The sequence below is a fragment of the Molossus molossus genome, unplaced genomic scaffold (genome assembly GCF_014108415.1).
Source record: "Molossus molossus isolate mMolMol1 unplaced genomic scaffold, mMolMol1.p scaffold_m16_p_5, whole genome shotgun sequence".
Lineage (NCBI taxonomy): Eukaryota > Metazoa > Chordata > Mammalia > Chiroptera > Molossidae > Molossus > Molossus molossus.
The window spans coordinates 77,090,141-77,116,448 of record NW_023425388.1 but is presented as its reverse complement, the minus strand read 5'-3'; the positions used below and the strand labels follow the sequence as shown (position 1 = coordinate 77,116,448).

Below are 26,308 nucleotides of genomic sequence, written 5' to 3'. Positions count from 1 at the left end.
ATTTTACACATAATAGTGCATTACACTTCCGATAAAATACATAGAGCTGTCTTTACAGTTAGGTCCAGAAACTGAAACAACCTCTGTAAAAGTCTATCATCATTAGCCCATTGGGCATATTATATGTTTAATTTAAAATGTCAAATTAGTCCGGCCAGTGTGGCTCAGTGGATTGAGCATCATCCCATGGACTGAGAAGTCCCAGTCTGATTCCCAGTCAGGGCACATATCTGGGTTTCAGGCTTGTCCCAGGGGGTGTGCAGCAGGTGGCAGCCGATCCATGCTTTTCTCTCACATTGATATTTCTATCTCACTCGCCCTTCCTTTCTCTAAAAAGTCAATAAAAACATATTTAAAAAGATAAATAAATGTCAAATTAATAATGGGAGTCAAGGGGGAACATATGTAATACATTCGACAATAAAAATTTTTAAAAAAGTAAAATGTCAAAGTAATGAATTCTAAATTTCTCTTGCCTCTTTAAAGCTCTGCAACTAAGTGATCCTTTGACATCCAACTATCTTAAGTGTGAAAAGTTGACATAAGTGGAGCCATTTTTAAATAAAGCTAGAGAAGCCATTCCAAAGGAATTGTCTTGTATGCCTTACTCCTTGAAACTCTGGAATGATTGAACTGGGAAAAATAATGTTGGGACTGGGCCAAATGTACACTGTATTTCAAAGAACTGTTTGCAAAGCTAACAGGAAAGCAGACAGCCTGACTACCAAACTGAAAATTAAAGACATTCTTTAGAATTAGCACCCCATGTATAGCTAAACAATAACTTAGCTTATTTGTACCTACAGAAATTCCTTCCTTCTATTTATGTAATTATTTTCTCATAAAAACCTCTTCCTTCACTCCCTAATTCAAACACCATTTGGGTTTCTGTCTGAATCAAGTGTGTCCCAAATAGCTATTCTTTGTGATCTGAAATAAACACTAACTACGCCTCTCACTTTGGCCTTTTCTTTTTAGGTTTACATAGCATAAAATGTCCTTTACACTTTACTAAGATAAACAAATAGACTAGCACACTGGCCAAATTTGGCCAGCAGAAATGTTTTCTCTGTCCTACACAAAGTTTATAAAAGCTAAATTTGAATTCCCTAATATTACACATGATTTTTCCCCAGCCAGCTTCATTTACTTATTACCTACCTGGCCTCACCAGGCAGGAGTTTCAGTTCTTGGCTCCTCAGTCACTATCTGGAACATCGGCAGATCCTGGAAACGACTATTTCTCTTGGACCACTTCCTTACTTTCTCTTACACCCTGACTTAGCACTAATAGTTCACTTTATCAGGGCTGTCTAAATCAGACTTTAAAAATAAAGTTGTCGTTGGGGGAAATAACCTGTTTAGAAGTCACCTTGTCATCACACATTTTCCAGATGTTATCTATTTTCCGCCCTTCATTTTTATTGATGGGTAAATAAGCACATGGACCTTGCCAAAGTTAACCATTTTATTTTTAATTTTATAATTTATTTTTGTTACAGATGTTTCTCCTTTCCCCCCACTGATTCCCCCCCCCCCATCCTGTCCCCAGCTTTGATGTCCATGTCCATTGTTCATGCATACATGCATTTAAGTTCTTTGGTATATCTCTCCCCCAGCACCCCCACTTCAGGGGATTGTCAGTAAGTACACCACTTCCACGTCTCTGGGACTACCCCACTACACAGATTGTTATGTTCCTTATATTCCACAAATATGTGAGATCATATGATACTTGTCTTTCTCTGTTTGGTTTGTTCCACTTAGGATAATACTATCCAGGTCCCCCCATGTCATCTCAAAGGACAAGATATCTTTCTTTCTCATAGCTGCATAGTACTACATTGTGTACATGTACCATCGCTTTTCTATCCATTCATCTACTGATGGACATTTGGGCTGTTTCTAGATCTTAGCTATTGTAAACAGTGCTGCTACGAACATGGGGTATATATATTCTTTCTGATTGGTGTTTCAGGCTTCCTAGGGTATATTCCTAGAAGTGGGATCACTGTGTCAAATGGAAGTTCAATTTTTAATTTTTTGAAGTAACACCATATTGTTTTGTATGGTGGCTGCACCAGTCTGCATTCCCACCAGCAGTGTACTAGAGTCCCCTTTTCTCCACACCCTCACCAACACTTGTTGTTTGATGATTTGTTGATGGCGGCCATTCTGACAGGTGAGAGGTGATAGATACTTTATTGTTGTTTTAATTGGAATCTCTCTGATGATTAGTGATGTTGAGCATTTCTTCACATATCTCTTAGCCATTTGTATGTCCTGTTGGGAAAGGTGTCTAGTTTCTCTGCCCATTTTTTAATTGGGTTCTTTGTCTTCCTTTTGTGGAGTTGTATAAGCACTCTCTATATATTGGGAATTAACCCCTTATCTGATATATCATTGAAAATTATGCTCTCCCATACAGAGGGTTGCCTTTCCATTTTGATGATGGTATCTTTTGCTGTGCAGAAGCTTTTGAGTTTGATGTACTCCCATGTGTTCATTTTCTCCTTTGTTTCTGTTGCCATAGGGGATGTATTAGTGAAAATTCTGCTGTGTATGATGTCTGAAATTTTGTTGCCTATATTATCTTCTAGGATTTTTATGGATTCATGAGTCACATTTAAGTCTTTTATCCATTTTGAGTTTATTCCTGTGTATGATGTAAGTTGATGGTCTAGTTCCTTTTTTTTGCATGTAGCTGTCCAATTTTCCCAACACCATTTATTAAACAGGTTGTCTTTACTCCATTGTATGCTACTGCCACCTTTGTCAAATATTAATTGAGCATAATGTTTTGGGCCCATTTCTGGGTTCTCTCTTCTATTCCACTGATCTATCTACCTGTTCTTGTGCCAGTACCAGGCTGTTTTGATTACAGTGGCTTTCTAGTACAACTTGAAATCTGGTAATGTAATCCCTCCAACTTTGTTCTTTTTCAAGATTGCTGTGGTGATTCGAGGTCTTTTATGGTTCCATATGAACTTTTGAAGTATTGTTCTAGTTCTGTGAAGTATATCGTTGGTATTTTGATGGGGATTGCATTGAATCTATAGATTGCTTTGGGTAGTATGGATATTTTAATGATGTTAATTCTTCTATCCATGAACAAGGTATGTGCATCCACTTTTTTATAGCTTCCTCTATTTCTTTTTTCAATGGCATGTAGTTTTCTGCGAATAGGTCCTTAATTTCTTTGGTTAAGTTTATTCCTAGGTATCTTAATTTTTTTGTCACAATGGTAAATTGGATTGTTTCTTTAGTTTCTCTGTGAGTTCATCATTGATGTATAATAGTGCCGTCGATTTCTTGACGTTAATTTTGTATCCTGCTACTTTGCCAAATTTATTTATTAAATCTAGTAGATTTTTGACGAAGTCTTTAGGGTTCTACATATAGTATCATGTCATCTGATTTAAATCCCTTTTATTTTTTCTTCATATTTGATTGCTGTGGCTAAGACTTCCAGTACTAAGTTAAATGAGAGTGGCGAAAGTGGGCATCCCTGTCTTGTTCCTGTTCTTCAGAAAAATGCTTTTAATTTTTGCCCATTGAGTATGATGTTGGTTGTAGGTCTTTCATATATGGCCTTTATTATGTCGAGATATGATCCCTCTATTCTCAAATTGCTGAGCGTTTTTTCAGAAATGGGTGCTGGATTTTATCGAATGCTTTTTCAGCATCTATTGACATGATGATATGATTCTTATCTTTCATTTGTTTATGTGGTGTATCACATTTATTGACTTGCAAATATTGTACCAGCATTGCATCCCTGGGATGAATCCCACTGGGACATGGTGAATAATTTTTTTGATGTATTTCTGGATTTGATTTGCTAGTATTTTGTTCAGGATTTTGGCATCTATGTTCATCAGGGATAATGGCCTGTAGTTTTTTTCTTTATAGTGTCTTTTTCTGGTTTTAGAATTAGAATTATGCTGGCCTCATAAAACAAGTTTGGAAGTCTCCCTTCTTGAATTTTTGAAACACTTTGAGGAGAATGAGTATTAGTTCTTCTTTGAATGTTTGGTAAAATTCCCCAGATAAGCCGTCTGGCCTGGGCTTTTGCTTGCTGGGAAAGTCCTGATTACATCTTCAATTTCTTTTGTTGTTATTGGTCTGTTCAAGTTTTCTATCTCTTCCCGGTCAAGTTTTGTGAGACTATGTGTTTCTAGAAATTAGTCCATTGTGCTAAGATTGTCGAATTTGTTGGCGTGAAATTGTCCACAATATTTGTTAACATCCTTTGTATTTCTGTGGTGTTAGTTATTATTTCTCCTCTTTCATTTCTGCTTTTGTGTATTTGGGTTCTCTCTCTGTTTCTTGGTGAGTCTAGCTAAGGGTCCATCAAACTTGTTTATGTTTTCAAAAAACCAGCTCTTTGTTTCATTGATCCTTTTGTTGTTTCGGTCTCTATGTCATTTATTTCTGCTCTGCTCTGTACTATTTCCTTCCTTCTACTTGCTCCGAGGTTTTCTTTTTATTTGCTTTCTAGTTCTTTAAGTTGTGAGGTTAGACAGTGTATTAGAAATTTTTCTTGGCCCTGGCCAATTTGGCTCAACGGTTTAAGTGTCGGCCTGCGGTCCGGAGAGACCCGGGTTCGGTTCCCGCTAAGGGCACGTACCTCGGTTGCAGTTTGTCCCCGGCCCTGGTTGGCCGTGAGGGTGGCAGCCACTCGATGTGTCCCTTCACGTCGATGTTTCTCTCTCTCTCTCCCTTCCTCTCTCTCCCTCCCACTCTATCTGTACAAAAAATGGAAAAATATCCTCGGGTGAGGATAAAAAAAAAAAAAAAAAAAAAAAAAAAGAAATTTTTCTTGCCTCTTGAAGTAGGTCTGTAGTGCTATGAACTTCCCTCTCAGAACTGCTTTCACTGCATCCCATAGAATTTGTGTTGTTGTGTGTTCATTTTCATTGGTTTCCAGGAAGTTTTTAATTTCTTCCTTGATATTCATGGTAACCCATTCATTGTTCAATAACATGCTATTTAGCCTCCATGTGTTCAAATGTCTTTCCATGTTCTTGTTGCAATTGATTTCTAGTCTATCCTTGAGAATGTCCCATGTGCACTTGAAAAGAAAGTGAATTCTACAGTTTTGGGGTGTAGTTCTCTGTAGATATCTATTTAATCCATTTGATCTAGCACTTCATTTAGAGCCTGTGTTTTCTTGTTAATTTTTCGTCTAGAAGATCTATCCAGTGATGTCAGCGGGGTGTTGAAGTCCTCTGCTATGATTGTATTACTGTCGATTTCACCTTTGAAGGCCTCCAGAAGATTTTTAATATACATTGGTGTACCTATATTGGGTACATATATGTTTACCAAGGTTATATCTTCCTGTTGGATAGATCCTTTCAATATTATGTAGTGGCCTTCTTTGTCTCTAGTCATGTCCTTCATTTTGAAATCTACCTTATCAGATATGAGTATTGCTACCCCAGCTTTTTTTTTTTTGCTTTCTGTTTGCTTGGAAGATTTTTTTTTCCATCCCTTCACTTTCAACCTATGTGAGTCTTTTGTTGTGAGGCGAGTCTCTTGTAAACAACATTTAAATGAGTAATGATTTCTTATCCAGTCAGCTACTCTGTGTCTTTTTATTGGAGCATTCAAACCATTCACATTTAAGGTGATAATTGATATGTAATTATTTACTGCCATTTTTGTTTAGTGTGGTTCTATTTTTCTTCCCATTTCTCCTGCTAATTACAGCAGTCCTTTTAACATTTCTTACAGTGCTGGTTTGGTGCTAATGTATTCCCTTAGCCTTTTTTTTTTGTCTGGGAAGCTATTTATTTGACCTTCTATTTTGAATGATAGCCTTGCTGGGTAGAGCAGTCATGGATTCAGATCCTTGGTTTTCATGACCTTGATTACTTTGTGCCATTCCCTTCTGGCCTGTAGTGTTTCTGTTGAGAAGTCAGCTCAGAGCCTTATGGGGGTTCCTTTGTAGGTAACCTGTTGCTTATCTCTTGCTGCCTTTAGGATTCTTTGTCTTTAATTTTTGACGATTTGATTACTATGTGTCTTGGTGTGGGCCTGTTTGGGTTCTTCTTACTTGGGGCTCTCTGTGCTTCTTGAACTTGAATGCCTTCTTCCTTCACCAAGTTAGGAAAGTTTTCTGTCACCATTTCTTCAAATATATTCTCTAACCCTTGCCCATTTTCATTCTCTTTGGGGTCTCCTATGATACGAATGTTATTACGTGTCCAGTTATCCCACAATTCTCTTAAGCTGTCTTCCTGTTTTTTTAAGTGTTTTTTTTTTTCCTTTTGGTTTTCTGATTGGTTGATTTTTTTCTACCCTGTCTTCTAATTCACTGATCTGGTCCTCAGCTTCCTCTACTCTGCTGGTTAGTCCTTCCAATGTGTTCTTAATTTCTGCTATGTCATTCTTCATTTCCACTTGGTTTTCAATGTTTCTGTATCTTTACCCATGGTGCTGATGTCCTTACTCATGCTGATAAGCTTCCTCATGATCATGGCTCTAAACTCTACGTCTGATAATTTGCTTAGCTGCATTTCATTGATCTCATCTTTGATAGAGTTTTCTTGTTCTTTCATGTAGAATTTGTTTCTTTGTTTCACCATTTTGGCTATCTCAGTGGGTTTTGGAGCCTCCCAAGTATTCCCTGTGGGTGTTGGTGTTCTGCTGTTTGTGGCTTCCTCTACTGGGTTTGGATGAGCCTAGGTGGGCCCACGTTAAACACCACTGTCAAGTCTTGCTTTCCTGGGTAGATTTGCAAGCCCAGGAAAGGTTCTGTTATCCTCTAGATTTTTCCTGGTGGCTAGTAGCCTCTGTTACTCAGTGCCTTGGAATGTAGGCCTGGTGTTCTGCATAAGAGGATTTCCAGAGTGTGGGATAGATGATGGTTGTTAATGAGCCTCACTTTGCATTTCTTTGTTTCATCTGGGAATGTCTGAATCTCCAAGAGGAGGCTGCTGCTTTTCCCCACAGCTCCTGGAAGGAGCACACTGGCCACCGTACTTTGTGGCCTCAACTCAGCAAAAAGTCTGAGTGCCCTCCAAATCCCTGGTGTACCCAAAGAGTTGCAGCCCTCCCTGTGCGGTAGTCTCCAGGTGAGCTATGGCTATTTTTGCGCTCTTTCCAGCTCTGTGCACTGTGGAGCGGGCTTGGTCTTTTTTCCTCAAGGGAGCTGCTCACAGCTAAGATTTCTGCTGTCCATAGCCTTCCAGCCCGCCACCCTCTCACGCCTCCGCAGATCCTACCAATGTCCCTGGTTATATGGTCCTGTCCTACTGCTTTACTCTTGCTTTTTTCTGATGATTTGTCTTTATTTTAGCTGTAATTCCCATTTGGTCCTGGGAAATCGTCTGTGTAGCTTCCATTCACTCCGCCTCCATTTTCACATTTTCTAAGCCTATCTTGTATGCAACTGGGTCACATAGACCTCTCTGGTGCCCCCACACCCTGCAGGTCTCATGGGTAACTGGATCGCTCAGTCCCATTGGGGACCCGGCTCTATGCCTATCTTATGGGCTGCTGGGTCGCACAGGTCTCTCTGGTGCTTCAGTACTCCGCAGGTTCCGTGGGTAACTGGATCACACAGTCCCTGCTGGTTCACACAGGCCTCTCTGGTGCGCTCGCAACCTGTAAGTCCTGTGGGCAGGCAGCTGCATCACACAGGCATCCCTGGTGCCCCAACACCCCGCAGGACCCATGGGCAGCTGGATCACACCAGTCCCTCTCGGGCTCTGGCTTCCCACTGCACTTGTAAGCTGCTGGACCACACAGGCCTCTGTGGAGCCCCAGGTCCCGCCGCGGTGGCTGGGAAGTACTGTTGTCCTGTGGGGCTCAAATCCTGCACAGCTTTTGCTGTAGTTTTTGGGGATGGGTCTCTGCTGCTGGTCTGTGCTTCTGTTGCCTAGGAATGGATGTCTGCTCCCCAGCCTCCGTTGCTGGGGGTATATCTCGACTCTGATCAGGCTGCTACTGTGGGGGATGGTGTTGGGCTCCCGGCTGTCTGCAACTTCTGTGACTAGCACCTTGGGAGCTCTACTACTATGCGCTGGTCTGTGGTGACACAGTGTCCACTGGTCTGATGGTACCAGGTGTGCTGGTGGGCTCAGGTTGCTGGGCCCTAGCCGCTCCCACTGCCTTCTCTCAGGAAAGAACTGGGATCTTCCAAAATGGTGGGACCTCCCCATCGCGCAGGGAGAAGCACCCTGAAGAACCGCTTACCATGGTAGCTGGCTGGTCCCGTCCACAGCACAGGAACCTTCTGTTCCATGGCTCTGCAATGCTCCGGTCTGGTCGTCCACCTTCACATCATCCACTCAGAGTCTCTCACACACTAGCTCACTCTCTCACACACTTACCCTCCCTCCGCTCCTGCCTGCTGCCATCTTCCTCTCTTTTTTTTAAGAAAAAATGTTTTTAACTGATTTTTTACAGAGCGGGGAAGGATGGGATATATAGAAACATCAATGTGAGAGGAAAACATTGATCGGCTGCCTACTCTATGCCCCCTACTGAGGATTGAGACAACCTGGCACGTGCTCCAAGAAAGAATCAAACCAGGACTTCTTCGTCCATGGGACGACGCTTAATCCACTGAGCCACACAAGCCAAGCTAACCATTTTCTATATCTGTTTATTAACAGCACAGAACAGTAGAAGTTTTTACAAATCTTAAAATATAAACTAAAACAAGGAACAAGTTAACCAGAGTATTTTTATTCTTACTGTTTGGCAGAAAATACATAATTGTTCCTGGTCTTCCTTATAATTCAAAAGTTTTAAGACTGGCTTAAAAGATAAAAAAGTTTTATAAGGGAGAAAAAAACAATCAATCATATACTTTGTTAGAGAGTGTATAAACTGGTATATCCTTCTTGGAAGGATACTTGGCAATATATCAAAGAATCTTAAAGCACATACTTTTTAACCCAGTGATTCACCTTTAAAAATCTATTGTACATCAGAGAGACGCAAATTAAAACAACAATAAGGTATCACCTCACACCTGTCAGAATGGCGGCCATCAACAAATCATCAAACAACAAGTGATGGCGAGGGTGTGAGAAAAGGGGACTCTAGTACACTGCTGGTGGGAATGCAGACTGGTGCAGCCACTATGGAAAACAATATGTTGTTACCTCAAAAAATTAAAAATTGAATTTCCATTTGACACAGTGATCCCACTTCTAGGAATATACCCTAGGAAGCCTGAAACACCAATCAGAAAGTACATATGTACCCCCATGTTCATAGCAGCACTATTTATAATAGCTAAGATCTGGAAATAGCCCAAATGTCCATCAGTAGACAAATGGATAAAAAAGCTGTGGTACATATACACAATGGAATACTATGCAGCTGTAAGAAAGAAAGATCTCTTATCCTTTGAGATGACATGGAGGGACCTGGAAAGTATACTAAACAAAACAAGCCAAGCAGAAAAAGACAAATACCACATGATCTCACTTATTTGTGGAATATAATGAACATAACAGTTTGAGGAATAGGGTAGACCCAGAGACGTGGAAGTCGGGGATAGACTGACAACCCTCAGAAGAGGGGTTGATGGGGGAGAGGGAGGAGATAAACCACAGAACTTATATGGATGTATGTATAACTGATGGACACTGACAGCAAAGCCGGGTATGGTTGGGACGGATGGGGAGGAGGGTGTCAATGGGGTAAAAAAAGAGAAACATCTATAACCAAAATAAAATTAAAAATAGTCTGTAGCAGAAAAAAAAAAAAAAGAATCTATTGTACAGATATAGTCACATACAAGTAAACGATATTCAATGGCATTAAGGATAAATACTGACTAAAAATTTAGAAATCAGTTAAACACTAACACCCAAATTCCCATTCTATTAGGCTTAATGACATGGAAGTGTTAATATTCAACCACTTTTGATCTGTAAAAATGACCATTTCATACAGTTAAACCTAATATAAATTGTGACACCTAAGGTCATTGAACAATGATTTATGGAGTGCCTGACCATGTACCAAGCGCTTTGTTCTAGGCCCTAGGGATATCTCAGTGAACAAAATAGATAAAACTTATCCTTGTGGTGCTAACATCCCAGATGACTGATGAATAAATGAAAAGAAGTAGAGTCAACTGGAAAGAAGTAGAGACCTGTATTCTGTTTCCAACTTTAATACTGAGTTTGAGTGAGCAATATTTCATTTCACTTTAAGTTTCTTGCTAACTACTTACCTTACAGTATTAGAATATATAAATGCTTACAAAAGGATTTTAGGACCACAGAAAAGAAGTGTTATGTGTTCATTATAGATTCTAATCTTAAACAGAAACATTTATTAATTAATTTACCTCTGAAGAAGTTCCATGTAGGATTTTGTCAGTATTTCATGTTCTTCAGCCACAGCCTGTAATTTCCTATTATGTTGAAAGAGATGCTCTATATCACTCTGGGCTCTTTCTGATTCAGCCTGCTGTGACTTCAGCAACACACCAAGCTCTTCATTTTTTCTCTCAACTTCTCTCAACATACCAGCAAGTGTCCGTGCCTAAAAGAAAATGGAATAGAGACTTTTTCACTATCATTACTTAATATGCTCATTTTTTACAATTTAAAAGATTTACCAAATATGTAATAGGTTAGCATCTACTGGGTTATATATAAAGATTTATTAGTCATATATACTTATTAGTTAATTACTTCTAATAAACCTGACACTACTATAGTTTTTTATTTAATAGATCGTTCTAACAAAACAATCTCTGTATGACCAGATTCATGAAAATGAACACAATTATAATAATAGTACTACATACAGTACTCAATGAAAAGGGTATAGTCTCTGGGCTAGTTGTCAACACTAAATCACAGTTTCCACACCTCAGCTTTCCCATTTTGGATTAAGAAAAAGATCTTAACCACATCACAGATGCTTAAGCAAACATTTAAAAATAAGCTAGCACAATCAGCAAACAGACTAGATTCAACATGAAAGTAATTGTGACAAAAAAATATTAAAGTAAAAAAAAAAGCAGGAAAGTAACTAGAATAAGATGTGTACTTTCCCCATTTTTGCCCCAAAAATATTACTTATTTTGAAATGCCTGATGAAAATCTAAGCTATTCTCTGCTTTCAGGACAGAGTTTGGAAAGCAATAATGCCTAGTTATTTAGTGTGATTTTTACAAAAAGCCTTTTCAGTAAAATGTGTAAAGCATTAAATTCTCCCCCAAAATTCAAGTCATGTCCAACAGACAGGACATAAGAATGTGCTATAAGCCCTGGCCAGTTTGGCTCAGCGGTTAGAGCGGTGCAGACCAGAGAGTCCCAAGTTCGGTTTCCACTAAGGGCATGTACCTTGGTTGCAGTTTGTCCCCAGCCCTGGTTAGGGTCCTGTGGGTGGCAACCAGTTGATGTGTCTCTCTCACATTGATGTTCCCCTCTCTCTCTCTCTTCCTCCCTCTCTCCCTCCTGCTCTATCTGAAGATAAATGCAAAAATGTCCTCAGGTGAGGATTAAAAAAAAAAAGAATGTGCTATAAGAAGGGAAAGAAAATATGAATTTAATATCACTAATTTTTTATTGGAATTTAAGGAAAACTCAATATAGTATCACCAGTCAAGACAAATGAATCTATTCTAAAATAAAAAAAAAGAAAAATATGGTTATATTTATATTTCAGAATACCTTTACTCAGAAAAGATTTAAAAGGTATAGTACTTATCATTGATTTTAATACCTCTTTCAAAAGTCAAAGGACTTTATTATAATTCATTAAAAATGATATCATGTTGTTTTTAATAAATTTGTATCTACTGGGATTTTCATACTACTGCACTAAGTTCTCATCCATAATGTACACATTACGTACATATACATACATAGCACAAAGACAAATTTTCCCAGCACCTACTATGGGTCAAGTATTGTGCTGGGGCCCTAAGATAAAGAAACAGTCTCTGACATCAAGGGTAGGGGTGAAGTCATATACTTTCCACACGGTATGAGAAGTGTTAGAGAGGGAAGCACAGAGCATATGAGGAAGTACCACTAAACATGTGTGGGAAAGGGAAGACCAGAGAAGCTTCTTGGGAAATGGAGATATTTAAACTAAAACCCAAAGGATTATTAAGAGTTAGAGATGAAAAGGTGTTCCTGACATGGAGGAGCAAGTGCAAGGTCAGAGAAACCTAAGAATGTCAAGCTCCAGAAACAGCAAGTAATCTAATATGGTTGATGGAGAGAATGCACAGAAATGCAAGATGTGGAATGAGTAGTAGTCAGAATCCTAGCATGCCAAACTAGGGAATTTAAATTATCCCTGAGCTGCAGGTAAACCACTAAAGAATGGTTAGCACAAGAAGAGCTATAGGATCAGATTACGGCCTCAGGGATCACTGTGGGGGAAGAAGGGATGGTAGAATCAAATACAAAAGAAAGATGACTGTGGCTTTATGTAGTGCAGGGCTGAAAAGAGGGCAGTAGACTGAAGGTAGGAAGCCCAATTACAGACTCTGCTGCGGTTCATAGGAGAAATGAAAAGGTTTTAATCTGTAACAAATAGTGGCAAGAGAGAGAAAAAGACAGAAAAAAGTAATATTTAGGTAAAATCAGCGAGCCTTAGTAAATAATTATAGAAGGTAAACTGTGATTTCTATTTTTCTTGTTTAGAAAACTCTAAAAACACTAGGGGAATGAATATACAAGAATATATATAATTTTTTATTTTTATTTTATTGAATTTTAGAGACAGAGGAAGGAAGAAAGAGAAACATCATGTGAGAAACACTGACCAGTTGTCTCCAGTAGAGCCCCTAGTGGGGTCAGAACCCACAACCTAGGTATTGCCCTGACCAGAAATTGACCCCTCAATCTTTTGGTATATGGGATGACAATCCAACCAACTGAGCCCCACCAGGCCAGGGTGAAAGAATGTATTTTTAAAAGGGAGGGTGATTACTTCAGTTTTGGTTATGCTGAGTTTGCAGTATTTGCTGTATATTTAAATGGAGCTATCTATATAAGAAGGCATTTAGTACTTAAGAAAAAGGGTACAGTGTATAAATTTAGGGGTACTAACATTCTGGTAATACCATGGACCACTTAAAAAGGGGAAAAGGATAAATACCAAGAAGTAGAATTGCTGGGTCGTATGATTGTTCTACTTTCAGGGTTTTGAGGAATTTCCATAGCTTTTTTTTTTTTTATCCTCACCTGAGGACATTTTTTCTATTTTTTGTACAGATAGAGTGGGAGGGAGAGAGAGGAAGAGAGAGAGAGAAACATCGACGTGAAAGGGACACATCGAGTGGCTGCCACCCACACGACCAACCAGGGCCGGGGACAAACTGCAACCGAGGCACATGCCCTTAGCGGGAACCGAACCTGTGTCTCTCCGGACCGCAGGCCGACACTCTAACCGCTGAGCCAAACCGGCCAGGGCCCATAGCTTTTTTTGTTGTTGTTTTTTAATCCTCACCTGAGAAGAGTTTAGAATATAACCCTGGGAAAATCCAACATTTAGGATTGAATGGAGAAAAAAATAAACTCATAGAGGATATAGAAAAAAACAACAACAAATAAAACAAATAAAACAGAAGCAAACTCATAGATATAGAGAACAAGTTGATAGTTGCCAGATGGGAGGCATGTTGAAGGGATGGGTGAAAAAGGTAAAAGGGATTAAGTACAAATCACTAGTTACAAAATACTCAAAGAGATATAAAGTACAGCATAGGTAATACAATTAATGCTATTATAATAACTATGTATGGTGTCAGATAGGTACTAGAATTATCAGGGTGATCACTTCATAGGGTATATAAATGTCTAATCACTATGTTGTACATCTGAAACTAATATAATATTGTATATCAACTGTAATTAAGAAGTAAGTAAAAACAAAAGGAATATCCATTACAGTAGAAAGAAAATCAGAAGATAATGGTGAAACCAAAATCAAAGGGAAAATGGTTTCAAGACAGAGGAAATAGTTTTATGAAATGCTGAGGACAATTTACAACAAAAAGAGCAACAAAGATATAACTAATATTTTGTACATGTTTTACTTCATTTATTTTTCTATTAATCATGTGTCTTTATATTGTACACACCTCTGTCTCAGCTTGAGTTCTTTGACAGCGATATTGAGCAATCAGTCTATCAGCCTGTGCGAGGGCTAGAGCCTTTGCTTCCAAGAGATCTTGCAGCCTGCTTTCTTTGGACTATGTAAAAAAATTGCATTAATCTTCATCATTTACTAGAATACATGTATGAAAGCTTAATTGTTATACATAGTTAAAAGAAGCTTGTACTCACAGCTAATGTAGACAGTTTCATCTCATATACATCCATTATGTCAGATAGTCTCACATCATTAATCTGATCCTTTACCTAAGTTTTAATACAACTGATTCAAAAATCAGAAAATTTTAACATCTGACAAAATAAAAAAAAATAATGCCAACTATAAAACTAAATCTTTAAAAGTTAATGAATAACAGCAGGGATATATAATAGGTGTGTTAAAATATAGGAATTTTATGCCTGATTTCTTTCTTATTTCCAAACTTTCCAGAATATTGTTAGTTTTTATATTAAAAAGTTTCAATGATCAAATCTGCATCTAAAGTTTAAATAAATGTTATAATCGGGGCTGATACTCACTGGTAGGTAGCGAGCAGAATCCCATTTATAATGGCCGTTTATCACTCACCACCACTCCAGACTGAAGTTTCTCTATTAAGTCCTCAATGTTCAATCCAGGAACTCTATCTTTCAAAAGTGGAGGAGTTGAACATTTTACTGATGTTGGAAAACCGTGATTTAATGATTGCAAAGGCATTCTTCTGGGCAAATGTTCTGTTTCCTGTTGTCTATAGGCATTGTTTGCTGCTATACTTTCTCCAAGTCTGAATGAGAATCAAAATGCATAAGAAATAATTACATAAAAATAGAGTAAAAAGCAGAGTTAGTGCAGAATTAGGAAATCTTTTAGAATGGGTCTTTTTGAGAATATAAGTCTTCAAATCTTTTTGAAATAATCTTGGAGTCTATGAGAAAGTGGAATTTGGGGAAATATCTAAATTTGCTAGAGAAAACTCTTTTCTACTTACAACACTTTTTAATAACTACCCCACCTCTGGTTTGGAGGCACTAGAAATAGTTTGTGAGTGTGAATTTATTTACAAAATTATCGATAATGGTAAAAACATCCTTACCATGGGTAACATCACCTAGTCTTTACCTATGTTCTTCACCCTTTCCTTTCTCCCTCAGTATATGTTCTCACAAACCTGACTTCCATTCCGCCCCTTCCATTTATCCTGTCTTATTCCTGTTTCAGGGTCTTGGTATAAGCTGTTCTTTACCGAAAACACTTATCCCACCAGATCCGTAGTGTTGGTTCCTTCTTATCATTGGGTCTCAATTCAAATTCACTTCTTCAGAGAGGTCCTTCTACTCATAATGATGTGCACAGTATAAAACTTACTTGTCTCCCAACTAGAATGTGAACCTGATGACAAAAGGCCCCCTTTCCAATTCACAGCAACGTCCAAAATGCCTAGAAGAGAACCTGGCACATAGCTGGCCCTTACCAGATGTTTGTTAAATGTTTAAATAAAATTAACACACACCAAAAATCCTACCTACATACCCACCCAACCCATCCATCCAACATATGATTTCACTTTATTAAACTAAGGTAATGTAAACAAATGGACACCTGAAATAGTTACCAAAAAGAAAAGCATACAACACAAGTAAGACAGGAACGAGCAAGACACAGTGAAATGGTGGGAAGGTGTCACAGACAGAGACGAGGTTAAGACTTCCACTTCTAGTGATGCTGAAACTTTCCACTCTGAAGTGTGGGGGTTTTGCTTCATGTCTGATGATCACAGCGGAAGCAAGCAGGCAACCACAATATGAAGTAGCTTCATAGACCATTTCTACATTGTGACTTGAGAATCTCACTTTTTGTCCATTTATTTCTTAAAAAATATTTATTATAAAATGAAGGGAATTTTGATTAAGTGATCACTAGGCCTTGTTTGCCGTAGTTCTTTCTGAATTTATGGTTATTTAAATTAATTCTGAAAAAACAGAAATAGCAGAGGTTAACAAACTTTCTCTTAAAGAACAAAGTATTTTAGGCTTGAGGGTTTATACAGTCTCTGTTACAACTTCCCAACCCTGACATCATCCATAATATAGACACAGACAATATAGACAGTATGAAAATGAATGGCCTTATCTCAATAAAACTTTATTTACAAAAACAGGCTTCTGTCTGCTAGCTATAAAACTATAGCTGACCCCTGGCATGTAGAGAATGTGTTACCTACTCACCACTGCTTCCGTTTATTCAAACTACTTTTGCAAATACATTTATACAAAACATTTCAACTTTTTAAAAGTATAACCCTACTAGATGTTTTGTCAAGAGCTCTAAAAATCTAAATTTTTTTTTCAAACATAATTTCAAATATTCTCTTAATGTTAGAAATTAATGACTATAGTTCATAATTTTGCCTGGCCATTTACCTATTCCATTTTCTGATAAAAGCACAGAATTTTTCTTTGGGAATCCTCTCACCCCCAACCTCCCACCTCCCACACCCACAACTCCCAACCTCAAGTCCACGTAGTTCTCATAGTTAAACACTTGGCACTTGCTGAGGTACTCCTATAAGGCCTGTGAGCTCCGGGGAGTCACATGACCTGGAAGTCACATGACCTGGAAATGGATGGCCAGAGGAGAAATCAAAACCTAACTTGGGAGGCTCCACCTTACCCGGATGTGGCTGAGGCGACACTCCTGGTCACGTCCCACCACCCTTCCCAGCCAGTCAATATACACCACATTCGAATCTCCCCAGCAGCTAGCCAGTCACCTGACGCCACACCTAATCACCCCACACAGATCCCTAACATCCCTATAAATCTCCCCCGGGCAAAGTAGCAGCGCAACTTCCCTGGCCCCCGCCATGTGGACCAGTGACCCTCGCCCTGGAATGCTTCAATAAAACTTTTGCCCGCCTTTGCGGCTCTGTTTCTCTTTCCTCCACGGAGAGATACCTTACATCTGGTGCCGAAACCCGAGAGGAGCTTGAGCCCCCCCTGGGCCGCTCCTCTCTCTCCCTCCCTCCCGAGGAAAATCAGGGACCACTGACCTTCCACTCAGTTCGGTGCACGGTGTGATAAGTCCCCCTGCCTCTGGCTGCTCCTCAGTTCCCTCCGCCTCCGGGGCTCCCTGTCCGTAATCGTAGCTGCGTCAGGGACCTCCTATCTGTTCTGAGTGTGTGGGGTTCCGCAGAGACGTCCCAGACACCCCTCACTCTATCTGTCCGTCCGGTGACCAGAGATTGAGTTGCAGGACATCAATTCTCATTTCTGATCATTCCGGGGCTGGGGCTGACCATGGGCAATCAGGAATCTCGACCGGATCCAAAAACACCTCTAGGGTGTCTCATTTTAAATCTCTCAAAAATAGATCCCTCCCTAAAGAAGAAACTGTTCTTCTCCACTATGGCCTGGCCACAATACCCACTGGACAACCAGTCCAGATGGCCTCCTGAAGGGACTTTCGACTTTACCATACTCACCGACTTAGGAAACTTTTGCTAAAGAAATGGGAAATGGTCGGAAATTATATAAATTCAGGTTATTTGGTATTTGCGATCCCGTCCTAATCTCTGTGCCTCCTGTTCCACGGCACAGGTCTTCCTAGCTAAAGTCACCCCCTACAGACCCTCCGCTCCTGACCTCTCCTCATTTGCCAACCACCCAGAGAAACTGTCTTTACCTCCCATTCGGCTTGATACCTCTCTTAATTCTCCTCCACCTAATCCCAACCCATCAGCCTCTAACCCTCCTCCACCCTCTATCTCGACTCCCACTCTACCCTCCCGTTAGCGCCCACATGCAGTCACATCATGACCCATGGGAAGGAGCTGACCTCCTCTGCCCTCTCCGTGAGGTAGCAGGAGCAGAGGGACTTGTGCGGGTCCATGTCCCCTTCTCTCTCTCTGATTTATCCACTATTGAAAAGCATTTAGGATCTTATTATACCAATCCCACAGCCCTTATCAAAGAGTTCAGATAACTCACTCAGACTTAAGACCTTACCTGGCATGATCTCTAAGTCATTATGTCCTCTACCCTCACCTCGATGAATGCGATCGGATCTGAACAGCGGCACGCGCCCATGCTGACCAGGTGCATCTTATAGATGACCATCGGGATGACTCAGGCAGTCCCTGAGGCAGAACCCAAATGGGCTTATCAAGCATGGCAGGGTGGTAGACGGAGGTGAGACCAGATGGCCCAATGCCTCTTGGCAGGCATGCAGAATGCAGCCCAAAAGGTAGTTAAGTACGACAGATTAAGAGAAGTCACTCAGGAACCTGATGAGAACCCAGCTCTATTTCTAAACCGCCTGACCGAGACTATGGTTCTCCACACCCGACTGGACCCCGCCTCAGTAGTGGGGACCACAGTCTTAGCAAGAAACTTAAAAAGGTAGCAGAGGGCCCTCAGACCCCTATCCGAGACCTGTTGAACATGGCATTTAAAGTCTAATGCCCAGGAGGACAAGGCTGAGGCCACTCGTCAGGCCCGAATGCAGCAGAAGGTAAACCTCCGAACTCAGGCTCTAATGGCAGCCCTGAGGCCAGCAACCCAGCACGGGCAGGGTACAGGGGGCACCCAACCTTAATGTCTCCGGGCTGCCAAAGGGAACCCCACCAGGGGTCTGCTTCAAATGTGGCAATGAAGGCCACTGGGCCCGTCAATGCCTATGTCCACGCCACCTACAAAACCATGCCCAGACTGTAAACAGCCTGGTCACTGGTGGAGCGATTGCCCTTTCCAGGCGACAGGCTCATCCTCCGCGCCTCCATGTGGAGAACAGGCTGGCCAAACGGGCCCATTGCTTGAGCTCCTCGGCCTCATGGACGACTAATACGACCCGGACTCGAGGACCTCAATCACCCTTGCTGAGCCCAGGGTAAAGCTGCAGGTAGCGGGTAAGTCCATCTCATTCCTGGTAGACACAGGGGCTACCTTCTCTGTTCTGCCATCTCACTCCGGGCCTTGTCAGGTCTCAGTTATGGAAATTGATGGGGACACCCTCCTTTCCCCTGCACACACAGCCTCTGCCATGCAGTCTAGATGGATACCCCTTTTCACACTCCTTCCTAGTTATGCCCTCTTGCCCCGTGCCCCTTCTGGGCCGAGACATATCACAAAGTCTTGGGGCTACTATCCAAATGACATCACTCCGAACAGCTTCCTCTCATCTTCTCTCACCCCTCCTCACCGAAGACTCTCCCACCACCCTCCTCCTTTGACCACCCTCCTTCTCTCGAACCCCCTATCTCCCCAGATGTTGTCAACCCTCGAGTCTGGGACACCTCTACCCCAATAATAGCCACCCACCACACTCCCATTCAAATTCAACTGATACCCATCAAATTTGACAATACCCATCAAATTGTCAAATTCGACAATACCCATCAAGGCCCCAGTTCCCCATTTCGGAGACTCACTGCCGGGGCCTCAAACCTATATTTATCAGTCTCTCTCTTTTTTTTTAATCCTCACCCGAAGACATTTTATCATTTTTTGTTCAGACAAAGTGGGAGGGAAAGAGAGGAAGAGAGAGAGAGAGAGAAACATCGACATGAAAAGGACACATCGAGTGGCTGCCACCTGCATGACCCAACAAGGGCCGGGGACAAACTGCAACCGAGGTATATGCCCTTAGTGAAAACGGAACCCGGGTCTCTCTGGACCATAGGCCAACGCTCTAACCACTGAGCCAAACCGGCCAGGGCTAATTATCCATCTCTTAAGTCAGGGTCTGCTTATCCCCACCCTCTCACCTTGCAACACCCCTATCCTTCCTGTTCGAAAACCCTCAGGGGGGCTTACCGCCTCCTCTAGGACCTACGTTTGATAAATGAGGCAATTGTCCCCCTCCATCCGGTAGTCCCCAAACCTTACACTTTACTTTCACACATCCCCCTGGTACTACCCACTATACTGTCCTCGACCTTAAAGATGCTTTCTTTACTGTTCCTCTTCACCCGGACTCTTACTTCCTATTCGCCTTTACCTGGATCGACCCAGACACCAACATAGCTCAGCAATTCACCTGGACTGTCTTGCCACAGGGGTTTTGAGACAGCCCACACCTACTTGGACAGGCTCTGGCGCGGGATCTCGCTTCCTGTTCACTCGAGCCCAGCACCCTCCTTCAATACGTAGATGACCTCCTCCTTTGGAACCCTTCGCTGTCCGCCTCGAGACGGCATACTGCTACTCTCCTTAACTTCCACGGCTCCAGCGGATACCGTGTCTCCTCTCCTAAAGCCCAGCTTCACACCAAGTCTGTCCTTTACCTAGGTGTTTCTCTAACCCCTACCCCCAGAGGCCTTACTCTAGACCGGACCCAAGCCCTCCGCAACCTCCAGCCACCTGAGACTGCAGAACAGATCTCCTCCTTCTTCCTTGGCTTGATTGATTTCTTTGGGCACTGGATACCTAATTTTGCCCTCCTAGCCAAGCCCCTCCACGCAGCAGCTAGAGAAGCCCCTGCAGAACCTCTCACTTCACCCAGGGCTGTAAAAAGGTCCTTCTCCACCCTCCAGGACACTTTAATCTCTTCCCCTCCTCTCACTCTGCCTGATCCCAGATGCCCTTTTTACAGACGAGAAACACGGGAATGCGGTAGGAATCCTGGCCCAACCGATAGGGCCTACCACCGCCCGGTGGCATACCTCTCCAAACCGCTAGACACCACTGTCCAGGGATGGCAGCCCTGCCTTCGAGCATTAGGCACTGCAAAAGAAGCAACTAAACTGACCCTATGCCAACCTATATCTGTTTTCTCTTCACAGAGACTCACTGACCTTCTCTCACATAAATCTCTTTCCCTACAATGTCCTTCCCGGATACAGGAATTCATCTCCTATTCATAGAAAACCCTCCCATCACTCTTTCACCTCCCCCCCCAGCTCAACTGAGCCACTTTACTTCCAATTCCAGCCATGCTACCAGAACCTTCTCACTCCTGTACGGAACTAATAGACTTTCTCAGCAGACCTCGTGAAGGGCTGTCGGATTCCCCTCTAGAGGACCCAGACCTTGTCCTCTTTGTGGATGGGAGTTCAACACTGGGGCACAACAGACTGCGACGGGCGGCCTACACGGTGGTCACCATCTCCTCCACCCTAGAGGCGCAGCGCCTACCAGACGGCACCACTTCCCAAAAGGCAGGACTCACTTACACGGGCACTCACTCTAGCCCAAGGGAAACGGGTAACCACTTACACTGACTCTAAACATGCCTTTCTTATCACCCACAGCCCCTCTGCACTCTGGAAAGAACGGGGATTCCTCACGACCAAGGGCTCCCCCATAATAAATGCTACACTTATCTCTAAGCTCCTGGAGGCTCTCCTGTTACCCGCTGAGGTGGCTGTGGTACATTGCAGGGGACATCAAACCTCACAAGACCCTGTTGCCCTAGGGAATGCTCGGGCAGAGGCGACGGCCAGGGGCCTCACTGCGGGCACTTCCCCCGTCCCCATCATGTTTCTTTCCACCCACCCCATCAAGCCCTCATATACTCCACAGGAAGAAGAAACCCTCCTTCAGAATGTAGGAAAAACATCAAATCAAGGATGGATATTTCTTGGAGACAAAATTGCTCTGCTGGAAAAACAGTCTACAGCCCTCCTCTCTGACATCCACTGTTCCCTACACGTGGGGCCTAAAGCCCTTTACCGGTCTGTGCAGCCACTCTTTTTCTTTCCAGGCCTCCAACAGACGATTGAAAAGATACATGTGGCCTGTGCCGTCTGTTCAAAACCTTCCCGCAAAGGGGGGTCTCCATCCCCATTTTCCCACCCACCAAATGACAGGACATCAGCCAGGCCAAGATTGGCAGATTGATTTCACTCACATGCCTCCTCACAAGAAATTCTGCTACTTCCTAACCTTTGTTGATACTTTTTCTGGGTGGACTGAGGTCTTTCCTACCCCCGGGGAAACAGCCAACACCGTCGCCTCTATCCTCATCGAACAGATCATCCCACGATTTGGGCTGCCTACCACGATCCAATCAGACAACGGGCCGGCCTTCACTGCCCAGGTGGTTCAGCAGGTGGCAAATTCCCTCAACATGACCTGGAAACTCCACATCCCATACTGTCCCCAATCATCTGGTAAAGTTGAACGGGCCCACGATATCCTAAAAAACCACTTAACCAAACTCTCTATCGAGGCCAGACTCTCCTGGTCGGCCGGTCCTTCTTCTCTTAGCCCTCACCAGGATTAGGGCTACCCCACGGGGCCACACCGGACTCAGCCCCTTCGAACTGGTGTATGGCAGACCATTTCTTATTAACCACAATTTACCTGTTAATCCCCCACCTCTTGCCACCTAGCTCCCCTTCCTATTGTTGGTCCGACATCACTTAAGGGAACATGCTGACCGGACCCTTCCGCCTGTGGGGAGCCCCGACAACACAGCCCACAGTTCCCCTCCAACCAGGAGACAGTGTCCTCCTGCGGGAACTCCAGCCTGGCTCCTTACAACCCAGGTGGACTGGACCTCATACGGTAATATTAACCACCCCCACAGCAGCCAAGCTCCTGGGGCAAGGCACCCTGATACCATGTTTCCCGCCTCAAACTGGCTCCACACCAGGATCACTGGTGGTCTGAGCCCTTGGGCCCCATCTGCCTCCGGATTACCTGGAACCTGGGCCCTATGGATCCTCCTCCTCCTGACCCTCCCTCAGGGAAAACTCACCACAACTAACCGAATGCCTATGTCTGGCGGTTCTATATGCAAGAAAGCTGGACACAATATTGGGTAATTTCCACTCATATTATAGCCATGGGGGACTGCCAGCCCGGTGGCTATCAGGCAGTGGTAACTATCACAGCCCCACATTCTAAAATGAAAAGTATATCTGACACGGTTAGTTCTGCAGTCTGCTTCATCTACGATCAGACTTGAGACTACTGCCGGTGATGGCCTGAGACATATGGAGGTTGTCCCTACTGCTCATGTAAAAGAAATTACTTTGGGCCAAGTGATTTTGAACTCATTATCAAGGACTCCTGGGATGAGGGATGGGTAAAGGGGGTAGAGGGAAAAGTCTATAAGTGGCACTCAGATGCATACCCATTAGGCACTCTGAAAATTTTTCGGACCTATACCAGCATCATCTCAGAGGCCATGGAACAACTGGGCCAGGTGTCCAGCATCATCCTCCGCAATGAGGCTGCTCTGGACAGCCACCTATGGCCCAGGCAGGATGTGCACTCTAATCCGTTCTCCTGGTTGGCCCTGACACACCAAGGGACTGAAATCCTAAACCACACCAGACTGGATTTTGTAGAACTGCATCCACGAGGTTTCTCGAGTGGCTGTGCACCAGATGTTGCTTCACCCCTACATGCGACTCCCAACTGAGCCGCTGGCCACTGACCTCCCTGACCAATGATGCCCCTATCCAGCAGGAAGTGGCCAGACAGAAAGCAGCACCCCTATCTAACACAAAAGGTCGGAATGCAAGGCCGGTGAGCTCTGGAGAGTCACATGACCTGGAAGTCGCATGACCTGGAAATGGATGGCCAGAGGAGAAATGGAAACCTAACTTGGGAGGCTCCACCTTACCCGGATGGGGCTGAGGCGACACTCCTGGTCACGTCCCACCACCCTTCCCAGTCAGTCAATATACACCACATTCGAATCTCCCCAGCAGCTAGCCAGTCACCTGATGCTACACCTAATCATCCCACACAGGTCCCTATGAATCTTCCCGGGCAAAAGTAGCAGCGTGACTCCCCTGGCTCCCGCCACGAGAACCAGTGAACCTCACCCTGGAATGCTTCAATAAAACTTTTGCCCGCCTTTGCGGCTCTGTTTCTCTTTCTTCCTTGGTGAGATACCTTACACCTCTTCTTGGCAAATGACACAGATCTACTCAATGACAGTGATACGCAGACTTATTTAAACAGCTGGGAAGATAATCCTTTTACCAGAGAGAAACTAAACTGGTAGAATATAAGCTCAGTCTAGAAGCTACTACGTTTAAAAGAAGTGGTGAGAGACAGACACACAGAATACCTGGATCACAAATTTAACCATTTGGATCTAGCGGCTCCCTAAGTACACACCTGGTCTTTTCAGGTGGAATCAATTTTTTTTAATTACTTGAAAAATTAATATTACAATGGAGTCTTCTGTTCACTAATTTTCTAATCTATTTTAAGGCCTACTAAATAAACCCAGCAGGATTCCAAATGGCAGCGGAGTGAATGGAAGCTACACAGACCATCTCCCAGGATGAAACTAAAATTACAACTAAAATAAAGACAAATCGTCGAGAAAAAGCAACAGAAAAGCAGCTTACAGGGACCATATAACTAGCGACACTGAATGGATCCTGGTAGGATTGCGGAGGCGTGAGGGGGGGGCTGGGAGCCCACGGTCGGCAGCGGCCTTAGCTGTGAGCAGCGCCCTCGGGGTTAAACTCCCAAGAAGCTCCACAGTGCACAGAGCCGGGACAGATGCTAAAATAGCCACAGCCACTCACCTTGGGCTCCGGCAGAGGGAGGGTGGACTGGACTGGAACTGTGTGGGGACACTTGGGATTTGAAGGGCACTCAGAACTTCTGCTAACTTGCAGCCACACAGAGCTGTGGTCATCTTACTCCTTCCCAGAGCTCTGGGGAGAGGCAATGGCCCCTCCCTCGGAGATTCAACCCCACCCAGGGCCAATGAAATGCAAATTGAGGCCCATTAACAACCAGCATCTGCCCACCCTCAGGAAATCCCCTTACTCTGAACACCTGAGGGAGTTTTTCATTCAACTGAGAACCCAAGGTTCTTCAAGTAACTGCTACTGATAGCCTCCAGGCAAAAAGCTAGAAAATAACTGAACCATTTCTGGGCTTGCAACTCCACCCAGGAAAGTAAGACTTGACAGTGGTGTTTAACTTGGGACCTCCCTGGCTCATCCAAACCCAGGAGAGGGAGCCACAAACAGCAGAACACCAACACCCACAGGAAAAATTTGCAGGCTCCAAAACCCATTGAGAGCGCCAAAATGGTGAAACACAGAAACAAAAGCCAAATGAAAGAACAAGAGACCTCTACCGAAGATGAGATAAATGAGGTGCAGTTAAGCAAGTTAACAGAACTAGAATTCAGAGCCATGATCTTGAGGAAGCTCAACAGCATGTGTAAGGACATGAGCACCGTGAGTAAAGACATAGAAACATTGAAAATCAACCAATTAGAAATTAAAAACCATCAATAAGAAATGAAGAATGACATATCAAAAACAAAGAACACATTGGAAGGACTAAACAGCAGAACAGAGGAATATGAGGACCATAACAGTGAATTACAAGACAGGGTAGAAAAATATCAACCAATCAGTAAACCAAAAAGAAGAAACAATTAAAAAACAGAAAGACAGCTTAAGAGAACTGTGGAACAACAGGAAACATAATATTTGCATCATAGGAGTCCCCAAAGAAGAAGAAAATGAGTAAGGTTTAAATAATATATTTGAAGAAATAGTGGCAGAAAACCTCCCTAATTTGGAGAAGGAAGAAGGCATTCAAGTTCAAGAAGCACAGAGAGCCCCAACTAAGAACCCAAACAGGCCCACACCAAGACACATAGTAATTAAAATGCCAAAAATTTAAGACAAAGAGAGAATCCTTAAAGGCAGCAAGAGATAAGCCACAGGTTACCTACAAAGGAAACCCCGTAACGCTCTCAGCTGACTTCTCAATAGAAACACTACAGGCCAGAAGGGAATGGCATGAGGTAATCAAAGTCATGAAAAATAAGAATCTGAATCCAAGACTACTCTACCCAGCAAGGCTATCATTCAAAATAGAAGGTCAAATAAAGAGCTTCCCAGACAAAAAAAAGGCTAAGGGAATACATTAGCACCAAACCAGCACCACAAGCAATGTTAAAAGGACTGCTGTAATTAGTAGAAGAAATAGGAAAAAATATATAACCACACTAAACAAAAATGGCAATAAATAAGTACATATCAATAATCACCTTAAATGTAAATGGATTGAATGCTCCAATAAAAAGACACAGAGTAGCTGATTGGATACAAAAGCATGACTAATATATATGTTGTTTACAAGAGACCCACCTCACAACAAAAGATTCACATAGGTTGAAAGTGAAGGGATGGAAAAAAATGTTTCAAGCAAACGGAAAGGAAAAAAAAACGTGCGGTAGCAATACTCATATCTGATAAAATAGATTTCAAAATGAAGGC

At 42.7% G+C, this 26,308-nt stretch overlaps 1 protein-coding gene across 1 annotated transcript in view; it reads right to left on the bottom strand.

Annotated features, from left to right (window-relative positions):
- Positions 1-26,308, bottom strand: part of CIP2A (cellular inhibitor of PP2A) — a 53,720-nt gene that overhangs the window by 2,959 nt on the left and 24,453 nt on the right. Inside the window, exons 14-17 of the mRNA XM_036242268.1 lie at positions 14,686-14,881; positions 14,289-14,363; positions 14,084-14,194; positions 10,322-10,518 (exon numbers count right to left, since the gene is read on the bottom strand). Coding sequence (XP_036098161.1) covers positions 10,322-10,518; positions 14,084-14,194; positions 14,289-14,363; positions 14,686-14,881 — 579 coding nt within the window. The remainder of the gene's footprint in view (positions 1-10,321; positions 10,519-14,083; positions 14,195-14,288; positions 14,364-14,685; positions 14,882-26,308) is intronic.